Source organism: Hippocampus bargibanti, linkage group LG13 (genome assembly GCF_051943395.1).
Source record: "Hippocampus bargibanti isolate YZ-2025 linkage group LG13, ASM5194339v1, whole genome shotgun sequence".
Classification (NCBI taxonomy): Eukaryota; Metazoa; Chordata; class Actinopteri; order Syngnathiformes; family Syngnathidae; genus Hippocampus; species Hippocampus bargibanti.
Window position 1 is genome coordinate 17850098 of NC_142746.1, and position 20598 is coordinate 17870695.

General features: G+C 39.5%; 1 protein-coding gene across 1 annotated transcript in view; it reads right to left on the reverse strand.

The window, feature by feature from the left end:
- Positions 1-20598, reverse strand: part of LOC148889580 (heparan-alpha-glucosaminide N-acetyltransferase) — a 30499-nt gene that overhangs the window by 8297 nt on the left and 1604 nt on the right. The window contains exons 4-15 of the mRNA XM_089012135.1: positions 19974-20092; positions 16669-16738; positions 15181-15247; positions 13900-13982; positions 8529-8605; positions 7322-7352; positions 7079-7239; positions 4760-4872; positions 4462-4583; positions 3358-3481; positions 3071-3157; positions 1073-1150 (exon numbers count right to left, since the gene is read on the reverse strand). Of these exons, the coding sequence (XP_088868261.1) occupies positions 1073-1150; positions 3071-3157; positions 3358-3481; positions 4462-4583; positions 4760-4872; positions 7079-7239; positions 7322-7352; positions 8529-8605; positions 13900-13982; positions 15181-15247; positions 16669-16738; positions 19974-20092 (1132 nt within the window). The remainder of the gene's footprint in view (positions 1-1072; positions 1151-3070; positions 3158-3357; positions 3482-4461; positions 4584-4759; positions 4873-7078; positions 7240-7321; positions 7353-8528; positions 8606-13899; positions 13983-15180; positions 15248-16668; positions 16739-19973; positions 20093-20598) is intronic.

Genomic DNA, 20598 nt, shown 5'->3' on the forward strand with positions numbered 1-20598 from the left:
AAGCTATTTTTTTCTTTTCATACTTAGACATATATTATTGTAGACTGAACGTTGTGGCCTGGGTTTTACATAACAATCCAGACCTACACATGGGACAGTACGTATGCCCCTGGGGGCTCTGGCTAGTCGTGTCTGCCCGGAAACGCACCGCATGTGGATGAGGTTGAATTGTACTCAGATCACACACGCACACGCACGCACACACACACACACACACACACACACACACACACACACACACACACACACACACACACACACACACACACACACACACACACACACACACACACACATCTTCACAAAGCCCTGCTAATGAATGACTTTGACAGTAATGAATAACAGCCAGGCAGCCTTGCAAAAAAAAATAATAATAAAATTAAAATATCAATCAGATGGGTATGGTCATATTTGAGTATCATCATATGTTGTTGTGTTACAACTTCCAGATGACCTACCAAAATGGTGGCCCATACGAGGAACCTACACAGGATGTGGATATTCTTCCCCGCCTTATTTATTTATTTATTTATTTATTTATTTATTTAGTGTTTAGTTTTACTCCATGGTGCTTTCTACTATCTTTTTTTGTCTGCTTTATTTTCTGCATATGTTAGTTGTCCATCTGAAGCGCTTTTTTACAGCTTCAGCTGTTGTTAAAGTGCAACAGTATATAAATCAATATGTATTGTATTGTATTGTATTGTATTGTATTGTATTGTATTGTATATGTCATATTTGAGTATCATCATATGTTGTTGTGTTACAACTTCCAGATGACCTACCAAAATGGTGGCCCATACGAGGAACCTACACAGGATGTGGATTTTCTTCCCCGCCTTATTTATTTATTTAGTGTTTAGTTTTACTACATGGTGCTTTCTACTATCTTTTTGTGACTGCTTTATTTTCTGCATATGTTAGTTGTCCATCTTAAGCGCTTTCTTACAGCTTCAGCTGTTGTTAAAGCGCAACAGTATATAAATCAATATGTATTGTATTGTATTGTATTGTATATGTCATATTTGAGTATCATCATTTGTTGTTGTGTTACAACTTCCAGATGACCTACCAAAATGGTAGCCCATACGAGGAACCTACACAGGATGTGGATGTTCTTCCCCTTGAAGAAAATGAGAATTTTCCCTGCCTACAAAAAAAAAGGGAAAAAAAAGATAAGGGCAGATACTAGAACTCATTTCAAGATACATTTTAAAGGAAGCAACCAAAACGCCCATCATATTCATATATTTGACCTTGAGTGGTAACCAAATATGCCTGGGAGGTGTCCCTGATGCAACGGTCACATTACGTTCATCTCGTTGGGCCAGATGTGGCGTGTAAGACATCTGCACCTTGTCTTTAATTTGGTGATGATGAATACATTTCAGACGGGGACATTAACACGGGCTAACACAGGCGAGGCCGGTGAACACCTGGCGTGTCATCGAACACTCAGTGACTGATGTGCTCAGGCTCAATAGTCCATCGGGAAATGAGAAATGTTGGATTTTGAATGGTAGATACACACCATAACACAGTTTAACTCATTCACTGCTATTCAGGAATTTATTCAGAAATTGAAAATGTGACATAGAGCGCGATTCCCGAATTAGTTCGGGTTTTGCCTTTTCTTTCCTGGGTGCTGATGAAATGCTTTGTTTCAGCTTCAGCTGTTGTTAAAGCGCTATCTACTGTAAACCACAGGTGCCAAAGACAAGGCCCGGGGGCCAAATCCGGCCCACCACATCATTTTTTTCGGCCCGCGAAAGCAAATAGAACTTGTGAAATTCCACGATGCTTGCTAAAATCCTAACCAGAATTACATATTTTTGGATGTTAACTACAATACCAGTCATTATTCTTGACTTCAGATTTGAAAACTAGTTAATCCTTAGTTTGTTGTATGCTCTATATGTAATATGTGGAGGGGATTAAACATTCCAATGGGTTCCCCAAATTCATAACGGCCTCGAGAAGAAACTATGACTACAATGTGGCCCGCGGCAAAAAAAATGACTTTGACACCCCTGCAACCAATATGAATGCATTGCCTTGTATTTTGGACCGTCACCCTCACCCCAACTCATATAACTCCAGACCCATATAATTTAGGAATTAACCATTTTATTCTGATGAAAGAAGAGAGTCTACGTTTTTTTTACACTGCATTCAATGTTTACGTAGTCCTAAAACTCAATATTCTGTGGGTAGTGCAATGCAAATGACAATAACACAAACCCTGGCACTGGCGTGGACACATTTTTGCACATCTTCTGGTAGTGAATGAGTTAAACAATGTGACGCTTTTGCTAGCGGACTATGTCAAAAGCATTCCAACTCAGGACTCTTTGTGACAATATTTTTCATTTTTAATATTAGCAGTTATATCACAGAGAATCAGGAGAAATTTTTTGAATGAATGTGAACAACTATTTTATTTCATTTATCCAGACCATTAAAGAAAATAACTGAAGACAAATATGGAAATGATTAGTTTGAAAAGAAATTGACTGCTTTTGAACTACATACTTGCCGGATTTTGATGTCTAGATAGCTAACTAGATAGATAGATATCTAGCAGAATAGCTAATAGATAGCAAATAGATAGCTAGCTAACGAGATAGCTAATAGACAGCAAATAGTTAGCTAACTGCGTAGCCAGCTAGATAGCTAGCTAGATAGCCAGAAAGCTAGCTGGATAAATAGCTAGCTATGGGTTGTATATTAGCCAGCTAGCTAGCTTTCTATCTGTTTGAGTTATTCCAGGTTGAGTGAACGCTGGCGCGTGTGGCTGCCGCTGCTCACCCACAGAAAACTGTAACCCGTAACTGTAAAGTGACCTAGAGAGTTTTGAAAGGCGCTTATAAATGAAATGTATTATGATCATTACTGTGCAAATTGCTAATATGTGAATTAATTGGATAAAATCAGCCTCACTCCTCTCCACAAGCACTGTTTTTTTTTTTTGCATTTGGTTATCTTAACCCAGATCGTTTAAAATAGTGACTGCAACCGTGGTTGTCAATAGGTTTAAATGTAGATGATGAAATACAGTAATGCGAATCACCTGCATTCCCAGAAATCCCATCACAATGGAGTTGATTGTGCCCAGAATTCCTTCTGGATCAAAAGGTTGAGTAGTGAGATACATTTCCTGGAGAACACACACACACACACACACACACACACACACACACACACACACACACACACACACACACACACACACACACACACACACACACACACACACACACACACACACACACACACACACACACACACACACACACACAAATGCTGATCTAAATCATCCCAATAATACAAAATTAGAAAAAAATCCAATTAACTTACTTTACAAGTGGGATACCGGTACATGTTATCACCAAATATCCACCTGTCAATGTATCCTGCTGCTCCCCCTGTGCAGTTGGGGTATAGGCCATTATCTCCTATTCCACCTGCTCCAAGATACCCTCTGATGGCAAAACAGACATCATTATTTAAAAAAAAACATACACTGAATTGCTTTTAACTCATTCACTGCCATTCACAAATTTATTCGGGAATTGAAAATATGATGTTGAACGCCATCGACGAATTAGTTCGTGTTTTTGTTTTTTCTTGTTTGAGTGCCGATAAAGCGCTGGCTAGACCTTTGGCAATGTTTTTCCCTTCCACAAGGGGGTAGAATTTCCCCTCTTTTCCATGTTAGTGCTTTGTTCCAGTTTCAGCTGTTTTTAAAGCGCTATATAAACCAATATGTATGTATTGCATTTCAAACTGATATAACTCCAGACCCGTATAACTTTGGAATTAACTCTTTTTTTCTGATGAAACAAGAAAGTCGAAGGTTTCTTACAATGCATTGAATGCTTATGTAGTCCTTAAAATCAATAATCTGTGGGTCCTGGAATTCGAGTGACAATGACAAAAACCCTGGCACAGGACTGGACACATTTTTGCACGTGTCTGGCAGTGAATGAGTTCATGAAATGAAATTATATAATTGTGTAGGTAGGCTTACAATTTATATGGGAAACTACAACCTATTTTTTATTTCTGTTGACCGGACTGCGCAAAATAATAAAATAAATTATTAGGTTGAATACAAAAATACACACATTATAGCTCCAACTGAGAGTGTTTGGTAATTGCGTGTGGTAGGATTGAAAGACACACACACACACAAAACATTTAGCAGAGCAGGGAAGATGGATCTTTTGCCTCTTTCTCATTCTTTTTGCACATGACAGAGTCAGATAGTCTAATTACATCCTCTGAAGCGTACAGCAATAAAGACCATAAATCACCGTAGATCATAACAACAACAACACAAGGCGCACGCTAACGAATGAAACACCCCAATCAGAAACAGAATTTGCACTATCATACTAGATGAGTGAATTATTCAGTAGATTGAGGCAATCATATGGGAACAGGCCTGGCCTTACATACGTGGGACAGTTGGGTACAGGCAGGAGGAAGGTAATGCAGAGCCACAAGGTCTCTAAGATGATCATGGTCAGCCATTGGGGCCAGTACGATACCACATCTTGGATGGGGGCCCACCAGTGACTCTGTGGTACAAAATCTTCAAAGTTAACTTGAATCATTAGCAACAAGAAAAAAAATGCATACATTTAGGGGCCCCTTTTTTCAGTCAGTCAATGATGTGAACTTTATCCAGGAATAAAGTACCAGAATTGTTTTTTTTTCTTTTACAAATAAAAGTCAGGAAAACAGAGCTGCTTACTGCTTTTTGTCGATTCTTATTGTGTCCCCAAAGAGTCTGCAGTAGAGCCAAAACAAAATAAGTAAAACCCAAGCGCTGCAATACCCCCGGGATCCGGAGCCACGACCAGGATACTGCAACACATGAAACAAGTCTCTCAGTGATGAATACGTCAACATAACTTATATGAGTTGACATTGTTTCTGTTTATCTCAGCATCTTATAAATCAGGGGTGTCAAAGTCATTTTTTGGCGCGGGCCACATTGTAGTTATGGTTTCGTCTCGAGGGCCGTTATGAATTTGGGGAACCCATTAGAACACATGTGTCAAAGTCAAGGCCCGCGGGCCAAATCCGGCCCGCCACATCATTTTTTTCGGCCCGCGAAAGCAAATCAAACTTGTTAAATTCCATGATGATTGCTAAAATCTGAGCCAAATTTTCATATTTTTGGATGTCAACCACAATAAAAGTCATTATTCTTGACTTCAGATTTGAAAACGAGTAATTCATTAATTTGCGGTGTGCTCTATATGTAATATTTGAAGGGATTTAAACATTCTAATGGGTTCCCCAAATTCATAACGGCCCTCGAGAGGAAACCATAACTACAATGTGGCCCGCGGCAAAAAATGACTTTGACACCCCTGCATTAGAATGTTTAAATCCCTTCAAATATTACATATAGAGAACACAACAAATTAATGAATAACTCGTTTTCAAATCAGAAGTCAAGAATAATTCCTTTTATTGTGGTTTACATCCAAAAATATGAAATTTTGGCTCAGATTTTAGCAATCATCATGGAATTTAACGGGTTTGATTTGCTTTCGCGGGCCGAAAAAAATGATGTGGCGGGCCGGATTTGGCCCGCGGGCCTTGACTTTGACACCTGTGTTATAAATCATCAAAGTGATAATATTGGGATTGGGATCTTTTCAACTATCTCATCCGCTACATTCCCGAAGAAGACTGATGGAAAACATAACTCAGTGGGGAATGTCAGGATGCCGGATACGAGTGTTGCAAAGCGGATCAAAGGTTCAAATCATCTCACGCTCTGCGTAGATCGAGTAGGATAAGATTGACTTGCGGGTGAGAGATAGATGGCGATCTACACATTAGTTAATTGAAAAAGCTCTTTGCTGTTGAAAAAAAAAAGTGTCGGAAAAACAATGAAATCCCAATCATCGATCAGGACACATCCGATATGTGTAGGACATTTCAGAAGTAGCACATTTGTTAATGTACAGGTTATCCCGCAAGACAATTGACTCACTCTGTCTGCCAGTAACATTTATGGCGCCAAGTTAAACAACACAATACATCTGGATTTATATAGCGCTGCAGCTGTAACAAAGCACTTTCCGAAACATTCATTCATTTTTTTCCGGACTGCTTTCTCCTCACTATTGTGGCTGGGGGCGTGCTGGAGCCTCGCCAAACTGACTTCGGGGGACACCCTGAACCAATCGGAAACTTTCCAAAACATTTAACACATAAAATATCAACAATACAGCATAATCTATTCAACATTGCATATAAATGTGCAACGTTTCTCTGCCTCATCCGACATTGACGCACACTCGGATAATGTGACTGCATTCTCTTATTAGATCAAAAAAAATAGCCAAGGGTGTCCTTGGAGAGCGAGGTCGAAGCTTGAGTTTATGGTAAAAGTCATCTTGTTGTGAGAACCTGCAGGAGCAGCTGCATGTAATTCTATCTCTTTGTAATCGTCCATTACAGCGCGCCTTGTTTTGGGTCAATCTTCCCCCTGTTAAGCGTCCCTTGGTGCTGGGTTGGGAATCCACAGACACACACACACACACACACACACACACACGCACACACACACACACACACACACACACACACATAGACACACAATAACAATATTTTTGTTAACTGGGTTACACAGATATGCACCCAGGAAAAAAAGACCATTAGCATCTAGCTAATGTGCTAAATTGTGTCCTGTGAAACCTCAGGTGATCGATGAAATGAGCAGATTCTATACCTGTTTTTCCCCCCACTTTATCCCTTGCGCACGTTTGCAGCTTTTAGCGCAAATCACAGCCTCAGATCACATATTTGTCCAGCAGACAAATCCAATGCTTTTAGTGCACCTCATCCAAATATGACAGGACATAGCGTTCACTTTCCAATGTTTGTTTCACAATCAGAAAACATCTTCTAGGGTATATTATTTATGTGGCGAACGGATGAGCTATTATGCTCTAATGACGTTCCCAAAGTGCAGAATTGAAGTAAATAACAAACCCGTCCGCTAACAGGATGTGCTCGTTCCATTAGCAGCAAAGGCTAATTTTGCACCTACGTGGTCCGTCGCGCGGGGAGTAGTTGAGGAAGCAGAAGCCGAGCGTCAGCAGGACCACAGTTCTCCATGTGATTTTTTGAAGCAGCTGCAAGCGGCCTACGCCTCTCCGTTGCATGGAGTTCAACGCTAACACCACTGAGGTTCCAATGATGAAGACAAACCTCAAAGACAAAACATCCGATGTTGGTAACAGAACACTTTTTCATCTCTTTTCTCATAATAAAGATGATAAAAAAGACCTACCATGGCATTACGAGATCAGCAACAGTCAGACCTAAAAAAAAGTACAGTATCATTAGATTATATGTATTTTCTTGACTATGCATAAATAGCTCTCTGCTTCATGTGACTCCGACAATATTAAAAGCTACAATCAATAAAAAAAAAATTATTTTGCCCTTCAAAATAAACCATCTGTTATTAATAAACCACTGGAGCGGTGTGACAGTACCCAGCCCGTGCGGCGCTGAAAAGATTCATCACACCACCTGTAAAATCAATATGGTGTTATAGATTTGGCAAAGATGCTATTATAGAACTTAATGTGCGTACGCCTCATGGCAAAAGAAATCATTTTGTAATTTTGGGAGGAAAAAAAAACGGCTCTTATCGACTCATTTACCGCCGTCCCCGAATTTATTCTGGAATTGAAAATATGACATGGAGGGTGACGAGTTTGGGTTTTGGTTTATCTTGAGGGAGGGTGCCGATAAAGCGCTGGTCAGACCTCAGACCTCTTTTTTTTTCCTTCCACAAGGGTGCAGCATTTGCCTATTGTACAGCCACCTCCATTTCAAGCTCAGATAACTTCAGACCCATATAATTTAGGAATTAGCTCTTTTCTTCTGATGAAAGAAGAGAGTCTTAGGTTTGATACGCTGCATTGAACGCTTATATAAGCCTAAAACTCAATATTCTGTGGGTCCTGGAATTTGAGTGAAAATGACAAAAACCATGGCACTGGAGTGGACACATTTTTTTACATGTCTGGCAGTGAATAAGTTAATTCTGTGGTTTTCGTTTTATTCATTCATTCATTCATTCATTCATGTTTGCATTTATTTATTTATTTATTTATTTATTTATTTATTTATTTATGTGTGTATTTATTTATTATTATTTAGTTTTACTCCCTGGTGCTTTCTACTATCTTTGTGACTGCTTTATTTTTTGCATATGTTAGTTGTCCATGTTAAGCGCTTTGTTACAGCTTCAGCTGTTGTTAAAACGCTACAGTATATAAATCAATATGTATTGTATTGTATTGTATTGTATTGTATTGTATTGTATTTTATACTTTCCCACAGAGTTCCATCCAACCTTAAAATATTTTCTTCCTCCTCCAAAGGGATGCGGGTGATAAAGTGCATGTACCGCGTGTATATGTGTGTGTTTTATAGTGCAGCACATATAACCCAATCATGTTTGTTACTTGGGGACTTTACTTCACCATTCCACGGTGCATGTTGGAAGAACCAGTAGCCTCCTCCACCGTAGTTGACAAAAACCATCACTGTGAGGGCAAACCTAGAATGATAGCAAGAGTCAGTATTGGCTAGGTCTGATTCAAAGCAGATACTGTAACGAAAAGAAAAAAAAAGACGAAAAAAAATCTGCTGTAATCCACATGCAAGATAATGCAACCCTGGCAGTATAAATCACTCAGGAAATGAACACTTGTCCTCTGGATCTCCTCGAGCAAGACTGCTGACGAAAGGCTTTAGTGTCTTAATATATGATACACTTTATTCTTTGCAGCGAGCAAGGCTGCTGAAACGCCGCACATGTGATGGAGTGCTTTACTGAATCATACGCACTGGCGGAAAAAAAAGGTGTCGCGCCGTGTAGAATTATATGGCACAAACACACACTGGGAAAGCATCCTGGTATGTTGTAGTTTTGCTCTGGGGCAGACGGAAACCTTTCAACATCCTAAATCCATCATATATTGTTGTTCTTTAAAGGACAACCGACATCACTTTTTTGTTTGCTAACTGACATCAGAAAAACGTTTTATAGCATCTAAAATATCCAAAACACACAGCATGATATTTTTAGTCAAATGCAAAGCACCAATAAAAATGACTTAAACTGTCCAAAATCTGCAAAAAAAATGAACCCGGAAGTGGCCAGTTTCAGAAGGTCCCGCCCCCTTGGTCGTGGTGTCACGGCAAGACGTCTTGCCTTGCTGGAGAATCAAAACAATGGCTTCAGATTCGGAGAATATGCTTTCTTGTTACTCATCCAGTTATGAATATGATTCAAATAGTTCTGAAGAGGAAAGCATACATGTTTGCAATAGATTAAAGAATTTATTCCGTGCCATTTTGAGGCAATAAGGGGGGAAATGTAGCACCAAAAAAGAGGCAGAAAATGGCGACAGAGCTCCATGTAAGGAATTAGCCCGTTTCCACAGGCTGATTAATTCCTTACACGGAGCTTTGTCGCCCTCTTCTGCTTCTTTTTGGTGCTACATGAAGTTTTCAGACGAAACAAGTACAGCAAAATGCATTGACGTGATAGAAGGACTGCTACAATGTGTCCTTTTTTTGGTCAGGGGCGTTCCTTCAGTGACGTAACGTGAGGACTCGTCACCAACTCAAAAACAAGACTTCCGAAATATTCAGCGGGAGTCTTAAAAGCTAAAATCTAGCTATATGCGGTGGAATCTTTGTAAAATTCGCCATTTGAAGCCATTTTACAAATTATGAACACAACTTGTCCGGAGACGTCGGTTGTCCTTTAAGTGTTATTCAATAACGTAGAAAAAAAAAGGTTACCTTTAAGTGTCATGATGAAATCGGTAAAAGTTACAGTCTGCCTGATAAGATGCACTGTATCTACTTCTGCCTCCATTCGATTAAAGGCTGCAGTAGTCCATTACACCTCTTGTAGCTTTAGACTGCAGATAGGAGATTTTAATCAGACCCGATCTTCTCCAGAGGTCCATCAAAGTGAACTATGCTCACGTGATCGGGTACTCTATCTGTCGCTCACATATATCATTGAAGTTTTGACGGCGCGTATCCATTAGTCGCCATAGTGACAAAAGACAAAGGTTATAGAAGTAAAGCAGGCAGTCCTAGTAAAAGAAACGATTTTAACATGAGGGTTTATGGACCATCTCTCTAATGAAAAGGTTCCATCTTAGGCAGATTATACCACAGCCGTCACGTACTTGACACTTGCGGCTGCAAATAATCATTAATTCATCCCACCCCCCCCACCCCCTCTGGGAAAACACTTGTTTTACTTTTTAACAAATGACCCCAAGCTGAGATCATTTTCGGATACAATCGGTTTATTTGATAATTCCTAATCAGTTGCAAATTTCAATAACTATAATAAATATTCCTCGGAATAGTTATTATAGTCGAAATTGATTTATTTTGGTAAGGGGGGGTGACACAGTAGCGATGATTTATAGCAAACAGATTATTTACAGATGGAGTTTGCTAGCGGTCGTGAGTGGTTACGACTTGCTTATAGACCTCTTTGATGTGAATTACTACGTATGCATTCGCCATTTCAGTCTTACCGTCACCGTCATTCACGAATTTATTCGGGAATTGAAAATATGACGCCATTCCCGAATTTGTTTCATGCTTGGGCGGTGATAAAGCGCTGGCCATGGCCGCTGGCATGGCCTTTAGAAATGTCTTTTCTTTTCCATTCCAAAATGTGTTCAGGTTTTGGTTTTTTTTTCTTGTTTGGGTGCTGATAAAGCACTGGTCAGACCTCTGGCAATGTTTTTTTCTTTTCCACAAGGGGGCAGCATTTCCTTTTTTTCCATGTTAGCGCTTTGTTGCAGCTTCAACTGTTGTCAAAGAGTTATATAAACCAATATGTATGTATTCCATTGTATTTTGGACAGCCGCCCTCATTTCAAGCTCATATAACTCCAGACCCATATAATATAGGAATCAACTCATTTTTGTCTGATGAAAGAAGTGAGTCTTAGGTGCCTAACGCTGTATTGAATGTTTATGTAGTCCTAAAACTCAATATTCTGTGCGTCCTGGAATTTGAGGGACAATGACGAAAACCCTGGCATGAGAGTGGACACATTTTTGCATGTCTGGCAGTGAATGAGTTAAATGTGATTTTTTTTGGGCCATTTATTATCATGATGATGATGACGATTATAAATATGAAAGGTACTGGTACCTTACCGTATATAGGCTCTGGCTCAGAACACTTTTGAAAGCCAATCAGAGAAAAAAAACTGGAGCTCAGTCAAAACAAGGAAGGAAATGAATGAGTCAGCCCTCTGGCAAAGAACTGGCAGTGCTCTGGCCCGCTTTTATTATTTGTTCTCCTGTTCCATTAAATACTGACGGGGCAATTTCTTCCATGCAAACTGGCGACTAGCTTTTAGTTGTGAGACCTGAAATTAAAAATCGGAATCCTTTTAGAAAAATTAACGTGCGACCGTCACTGCACACTATGTCATGTCCAATTATTACAAACTCCCTTTGCTCACAACAAACGCCTTTTGTGTCATGCAGAACAGAGCAGAATTTACGGTTGATGTTTGCGTACTCGGAGGCCAAAACTTCGGGTTAAAAATCGGGAGCAGTCAAAGTCAAAAGGCTGTTTGATTAAAAACCTCTGCCAGTTAGTTCACATTATTGCAAGTTGGGACATGTATACTGGAAGCTAGAGTGGTGTATTTTTTCCAGTTGTTGTCATTAGCTAATGTAGCATTTTTTTTAAACTTGGTTAGCTAACCATCGCTACCGATGAAAAGGTTTCTTCAGCCGTCATCTGTACTTCTTTGAAGGTGTCGGACGTTTCGCCAAGATGCTTCTTCAGCGAACTATAGTCTTACTGGTAGTTTCGGCCCTATATATATCCCTACTGGAGGGATATATATGGGGCCGAAACTACCAGTAAGACTATAGTTCTAGTCTTACTGGTAGTTTCGGCCCTATATATATCCCTACTGGAGGGATATATATGGGGCCGAAACTACCAGTAAGACTATAGTTCGCTGAAGTTGAAACTCTCTCACTGTCGTCTGCCTGTCTCTTTAATATTTAAACCATTCCCCCCCTCACTGCAGCGTTCTTGACCAATCACGTGGCTTTAACCAAAGAGTGGGGGCGGGGAATAGAGGACAAAAACAGTCGGCTGCCATTTTGTTGTTAGAACGGGCTCGTTCGCGAATGACACATCACTCATTGAGGCAGCTCCATGTACGAAAAAAGTTCGTATGCCAAGGTAACATTTTTAAAAATGTAACGTTGATAAACCGAAAAGTTCGTAAGCCAAGGGGTCCGTAAACCGAGGTATCACTGTACTTTAACACTTCTGCCCTTTGCATCTACAACACTTTCCAGCAAGTCAGTGTTTATGTATAATTACAGTGATACCTCGGTTTTCGACCATAATCCGTTTCAGAAATGTGTTCGAAAACCGATTTGTTCAAAAACCGAAACAGCGCTTTCCATTAAAATCAATGTAAAAAATCTTAATCCGTTCAAAGTCTAGAAAACAACTTTTTAACTATTTCATCGCATAAACCGGATAAAAACTTAATAATAGAGCAGGTCATGTGTAAAATTCTATAAAAACAAACTTTTTTTTTTCACCAATTTTCTTTCTGCCATTGGGCATGTTGGCATCTATCCCAGCTGTCTTTGGGCAAACACAGGGCACACTAACTTTTCAAACCATCCTCTGCTTGCTTTAAAATCATACTATTCAGGAGATCTTAACCAAATATGTCTGCATTTTTATGCCCCGGTTGTATACCGGGGCATAAAAAATATGACATTTTTGGTTGAAAACCGAGTGGGATGAGAACCGAGACGTTCGAAAACCGAGGTTTGACTGTATTTTGATCCATGCATCAAGAGTAAAGTCATTAATGTTAAACCTGAGAGGGCCTAGCACGCAATCTTCACTTGAGTTAATCTCGAGTGTGCAAGGTCAATTTCCCTCGTCACATGACTCATCAAAGTCTGCCTTCGGTGACCTTGCTTTGGCCAATGGGGCACAATAAAACAGCTGTCCTCATTTTAATCCTAAATTGAAAGCATGGAATCTGCACCTGTAAAAAATAGTTCCCGAATTATACATTTGCCAAGAAACCTCTTCCACTGTTCATTGATCAGAAGCCTAAGTTAATTGTCAACCAATATGAGCAAACAGGTGAGTTGCTAGAAGCGGCACTGATGGGAAATGGGATATCATTCATCCTTCCTTGAACCGTTAGCGTGAATGCACATTACCAGCTGAGGTCCCAAAATAAACAAAGGTATGCCGTGTTTTGGATTGGATAAATTGTCGCTGTTGTTGCGCACAGTGAAGTATCTTAATGAAAGGCTCAGATGGAAATGTTTGTCATCTGTCGGATGCTGTCATTGTGTTGCTGGGTTATCTCGCCGTCTCCATTTTGGCAAGAGATCTATGGCCGTGTTCATGTGTACTGATATGTTGACTGTATTATTACATCAATTATTTGGCATGGGGGAGGTCAAAGCCACACCAGCATCCTGTGTCCAGATAGGCGTGCTTTGTGTCCCCCCCCCCCTCCCGCCCCCAGGCCGCAATTAAGACGAGCAGGGAGCCGAGATTCAATCACACACATTCACTCGGTCCAATTGGGAGACCCACACAGCGCCAAGGCAAGACGTACAGATATGAGACACAGTGCCCAAAACTAGCCCGCCTGATAACAAAAGCTTGGGGGAGTTTGTGGCCAGACCGTGACCCCTTGTAATTACTCATTACACCGGGCCTGTAGATTTTCATCATGATGCTGCAAGGAGACTTGTGTGGTGATAGATTGAATAATAAGATGGATTGGCACATACCCTCGAAATGCATCGAGTGAACGTAGACGTTTGCGTTTCACTTTAGTGGCACTGTCCTCAGCTTGTGTAGCCTGCGCTTCATCCTACAGGCGCAATAACAAGGGTGGAGGGGGAGGAGTGATATATATATATATATATATATATATATATATATATTTTTTTTCATATATACACACATACAGTATATATATTTTTATATACACACACACACACACACACACATATGAACACACACATAGTTGCACATGTCATACATGTTAAGTTTCTAATATATGCTGTATACAGTATATATATATATATATATATATATATATATATATATATATATATATATATATATATATATATATATATAAAACATCATTTATATATATATATATTATATATAATAATATAATATACAATAAATACATATGTTTATATATATATAAATATATATATATATATATATATATATATATATATATATATATATATATACGTTCCATTTTATATGTAAAAAATCATTTTATATAACAATTACAATAACAATATAAAACAAAAAATCTTTTTACATAACAATGATTATATGAAATGCCGTTTTTATTAGGTCATTCATAGGAGTGATTCCCAAACACCGTACCATACACAAACCCGTAATTGTGCTCTGAGAGATAATTTAGTGTGCTGAAATTATCCAATTTCACTGTACTATTTTCTGACATTTATTTCCGACGAATAATGTATCTGGAACGTAAACTTCTTTTGTCAAAATTGGAAGCAACATCTTATCAGAAATCACATTTTATCTTTATATAATGTCAAACTCCGGACTCTGAAGTCTCTTTGTGAGAATCGCTCTTTTACGTTGGCCTTTAGCTGGAATTGTTGGCCCCCATGTAGCACTTTAAAGCGGCAGAGCAGGAAGACACCATCACTAATAAGTAATGATGGATCTCCATGTCATTTACACAGCATGTGGAAGACAGAGACATCTTGATTGGATGAATGAGAGGAGCCATTCATGCTCACCCAAAAATGCATCGTGTGTTTGTCTGAATGCCTCTATGTCAACCTGCTGCACAAATGGCTCTGCTAACATTTGTATCAATCTTTCTATTAGTGTCTCTGTAGCTTGATGACTGGAGGCTCTGCGAAATTTTACCATGCTCTCCAGTTGGTCAATCTAAACAATGTAGTCTAACTGTTGGATCAGGATGTAACTTAGAAAAGTGCTCCTAAATTACAGCGATTGAATATGATGGTTTCCAAACTGACAAAGAGTGGGAGTGTTTCACTTACATTATCAAGAGAGTACTGTGGACTGCGGCAGCAAATGGTCTTTGCAAATTTTAATGTGCGACCCTTTCTGTAAGAGACACCAAATGCCAAGGTCAAAATAATAAATACATTTCAGTGAAAGAACGTTATTCTCATGATAGGCGCAACAAGTCTGGCACGATCATGAATCTAGGCTAAAACGGCATCATGTTGGTAATTTGGCACCGTTGAGGCTATAAACATACTAACTTCATTCACTATTGTAGGATAGACCTCCTTGAGAAAAAAAGGAACGTCAGCACAGGGCGCCGATGCGTATGTGGCACTGACGCAGCTTGGAATTGAAGCGGATTTACGTGGGACAGTAGATATGAGAAAGTCTCTTTTCGTCAATGGATGCTACGGCTCTGTGTTTGCTTTCTACATTTAGCTTGTAGCAGACATGCAAATTTCACCACAACGTCCCTGATCCACTGGTGAAAAGGAGGCTTTGATCCTCTCCTCTTTCGCCTAGAACTGCTTCACGCAACAAAGAGAGTGCCAAAAGTGCTGAAGATTGAATGACTGTGTCTTTTGTGTTGTGTCATATTACTTGTTACGTTTTTGTTGTTGTTCTGACTTTAAGATGGCACCGTGAGAGTGGCCGCCTTTACAGCAGATCCTGGATTTTTTTCTACTTCTTTATTTCCTTTCCTATTCCTTTGATAACTTTTCTGCTGTGAAATGTAAATTTCTCCACTGCGAGACTAATAAAGGCTAATCCAATCCAATCCATTTAGAATCGGTAGTCATCAATATATTTTTTAAAAAAATGTATTGATGATAGTAATAATACATTCAATGAAATGATGATTTAGAAGGTTTGATGCCCACTAGTGTCATTTGTATGAATGAAACACGATGACATGCACTGCACACAAAGTCAAACACGCTATGAGTAGGCTTAAAGGACAACCGACGTCTCCTGACAAGTTGTGCCCATAATTTGTAAAATGGCTTCAAATGACTTCTACTGAGCGTATTTTACAAAGATTCCACCGCATATAGCTATATTTTAAGTTTTAAGACTCGCGCTGAATATTCAGGAAGTCTTGTTTTTGAGTCGGTGACGAGTCCGTACGTGACGTCACTGAAGGAACGCCCCTGACCGAAAAAAGACACATTGTAGCAGTCCTTCCATGACGTCAATGCTTGTTTGGTCTGAAAACCTCGTGTTGCATCAGAAAGAGCCAGAAGAGGGCGTCCAAGCTCCATGGAAGGAATTTATCAGCCTGTGGAAACGGGCTGATTAACTCGGTTGTCGGTTGTCCTGTAAATGTAGACTGACTTTGAGCCATACAATTTTAAGATGTGCCTTGCTCATGGCATTGGAAATTCTCTGGCTCGGTTAGATACCAAGAGGAAATTCCAAATAGGGGCAATAAGGATAAACTATTGCTTCTGCATACGCCACCTATCATAAATAAAATAAAAGACAATAAAAACACTGTTTAAAAGTTAGTTAGATACCTGTACATGTAGGGTGCAATAACAAATAAAAGAGCCGTTACAGCCAAGGAGAGAGCCGCCACCAGAATAGCTAGATAAACACAAGACAAAAGACACGCATGGTTATATGATCAATGACATGGATCAAATATTATGGCATTCCAGTATAGAAGCTAATTCTATTTTTGAGGAAAATGAATACGTTTGTTTTGACTTTTGTAAAAAAAAAAATACATCTCAATATACAGGATTCACTGAAGACAAAAACACGCTTTAAAATGTACTTCACCCTCATCATCATCAGTAACATTTAAATGCCCGTGATGTATTTTACAGCTGTGAATCCATCCTTAAAAGAAGAACAAACAAGCTAGGCAGAAATGTGAGTGCGTCAAAGCGGAGCAGAAAGAAGACTGTGGATGCTGTGTTTGCCTTTTTAGCAGAAGAACAAATACAAAAAAAAAAAAAGTCATTTGGACCCAAGCGGGCAGTCTCTCCGAACACAGAGTGGTCACTTCATCACCTTTGGAAAGTCATGGCTTCGTTGATGTGTGCTCATAAAGGCAAAAAAAAAAAACCTCATAAAGCTCTCAGCGCGTGAATTGAAACACACTTTACAGCGGTTGGCCTCGCTCTCTTACCGTCCAGGATAAGGGCAAGATGAATCGAGGCACTTGGGCGCAACTAGATTAAGTTCATCAACACATTCGTGGAAGGGAGACACTTAACAGGGATCTGTATTTAAGTTGAAGTTATGCTTCGGATGCCGTTATGGTGCCAACATTATGCACAAACATACATCCTTTGAAGAAAACCCTACTTAACAAATGACCTCACAATAAGATGTGATATTGCGGCTTGGAATTGAAGCGGATTTACATGGGACGGGAGATGTAAAACAATTACTTTGAGTGAATGGATGCTACAGCTTCATGTTTGCTTTCAACATTAAAAGACAACCGACGTCTCCGGACAAGTTGTGTCCATAATTTGTTAAATGGCTTCAAATGACTTCTACTGGGCGTATTTTAATTAGATTCCACCGCATATAGCTATATTTTCCATTTTAAGACTGGCGCTGAATATTCAGGAAGTCTTGTTTTTGAGTTGGCGACGAGTCCGTACGTGACGTCACTAAAGGAACGCCCCTGACCGAAAAAAAAAAGACGCATTGTAGCGGTCCTTCCATCACGTCAATGTATTTTGCTGTACTTGTTTGGTCTGGGGACCTTGTGTTGCACCCAAAAGCCGCCAGAAAAGGGCGTCCAAGCTCCATATAAGGAATTTATCGGCCTGTGGAAACGGAGGTGGCCACAGGAGGTCGCCATTTTGTAGCTCAATTTTTTTCAGATTTTGGAAACTTTAAGTCATTTTTATTGGTGTTTTGCATTTGAATAAAAATATCATACTGCGTGTTTTGGGTATTTTAGATGCTATAAAACGTTTTTCTGATGTCAGTTAAGAAACAAAAAAGTGACGTCGGTTGTCCTTTAAGCTTGTAGCAGACGTGCACATTTCACCATGGCGTCCCTGATCCACTGGTGAAAATGACGCTTTGATCCTCTCCTCTTTCATCTAGAACTGCTTCATACAACAAGGAGGGTGCAGAAAGTGCTTATATAATAATCATGACTGTGTGTTTTGTGTTGTGTCACATTATTTGTTATTTACATTTTTTTGGTTGTTTTGACTTCAAGATGCCCCCATGTAAGTCCCTGCCTTTATAGAAGGTCCTGTATTTTATTTTTCTACTTCTTCCTTTCCTTTCCTCTTACTTTCATCACCATGCTGCTATGAAATGTAAATTTCCCCACTATGAAACAAATAAAGGCTAATCCAATCCAATATGGCCAATAAATGGCACACGCAGAGCTAAACTTTCAAATTCCCTCGCACGGCTTCAACTGCTGACCAAACCATTACTTAAACCTAGCATCCCCTGTGGGGAGTTTGTATAATCGCCAGCGCGTGTAGCTAATGGAAGCTCATCATACTGTGAGGGGTGCCATTTCACTGACCGTATATCTGCACGGATAATGGCTCCCCGGCCTTAAAAGTCGGATCCACAACATAATCTGCAATATTGTTAAGTAGGGTGTACATTATGGACAGAGACGCTTTCAAAATCCCATTATGTCTTAATCCTTCCTCCCTACCTAATGTATTACCCACAGTCCTCCACGCACAGGTCTGCACCTTGAAAACAATCACAAAAGCTTTTCTTTTTATCCCTTTTTAAGAAAGCATGTCTCATGTGATCAATACGCAGAATATCCCAAGAGAGGGAAGAGAATACTGTGCACTAAATGCGAACAAAGCAAGTGATGCTCCTGGATGCTGACGCCATGAATAAGAAAGTGGCTTCTTTCAGAGGCAGGTTTTCTTACATTCAAACAATTAGCGTATTTTCGAGTGTATAAGGCGCACCCAAAAGCCTTCATTTTTTCAAAAGATGATTCTCTGCCATAGTTGTGAAGTAATATTGAGCCATAACAGCTCTCGCAACTACAGTCAGCAGCTAATTACTCCCCCCCATAGAAGAAATAGTGTTACCCCAGACTCTACTGTAGCGCCTTATAATGGGATGTGCCTTATATTAGGAACAGTTTTATATATTTATAGATTATATTTGGAAAGGTTTTTTTTTTCATTCATTGAAGGTGTGCCTCATAGTCCGGTGCGCCTTATTGGTGGAAAAAGTTTGAAAATACACCCTTCATTGGGGCTTATACTCCAGTGCGCCTTATACACCGGAGAATACAGTATTTACACTGAACAAAAATATAAAAGCAGCACGTTGATGTTGCTCCCAATTTTTCAAGCTGTCAACCCAAACATTTTTAAACATTTTTCACAAAAGGCCCAGTTTCAAATGTCTTTGACAAATACATTTAAATATGGGCGAGTGACCATTTTTTCCTTTATTAAGATCAGAAAAGCAGTTACGGCCTGACCACTGTTAGGTTACAACGTTGCACATAAGGTAAATACAGTAAAGTCTCGTTGTATCGATATTCAAGGGAGTCCGAAAAAATATCGATATAACCGGGACTATCGATATATCCGACCCTGTTTGCATGTAATTTTCTCAGTGCGTGCATAGAAATAGTATCGATATAACCGGGACTATCGATATATCCGATATCGATATAACGAGACTTTACTGTATTTAATTCCGTTCACAATTATTAAAATTTACCAAATATTGTTAGGTTATAATATGACACCACCAAGTGCTGCGTTGATATTTTTGTTCATTATAAAATCAGTGAGTGTGTTATATCAGCCTCATTCGACAGGAACAGATTGTGATAATAGACACTTACGCAAGTAGGAATTGTGAGGTTTTCTGTCCACGGTATGAAAACAGGTGGCATTGCTGGCGCTATCTGATCTGAGGATCCAAACCGAGTAGTGACCACCTTCCTCATATGTTTGATTCCATCTGCAGTAAAGACGGTTAAATAGTTATTGGGATAGGTGTGATGCATTTATTTTAATGTTGTTGATAGTTCACGTGTACTGAAATTGGCCGGCAACCACTTCAGTCTGTGTTAGGCGTCGGGCCCAAAGTCAGGTGAGAAATGTACACACACAACCCTAACGAGGAGAAGTGTTATGGAATATTACCAGTGTGCCGTGAGAGATCGTCAGGTGTGCCGTGAAAACTTATCAAATGTCACTTTTTTAATTTAAATTTTGATTAAAAAAATGTATTCACCACTTTCTCCAAATATTGTCATTGTCTGGTGTCCGTGCTGGGGTAATTTAATATTCGTCCGTGTGGCAACCCGTAGCTGATTGCCTCGTTCCTCCGAAATTGTTAGTGGTGCGCCACAAAAAAAGATTCCAATGGAAAAAAACGTGCCCAGGCTCCAAAAAAAGTTGATAAACACAGCTCTGTATTACCCTGATATGTAATTAAAGGCCAGTGATACAAAAGAAGCTTTG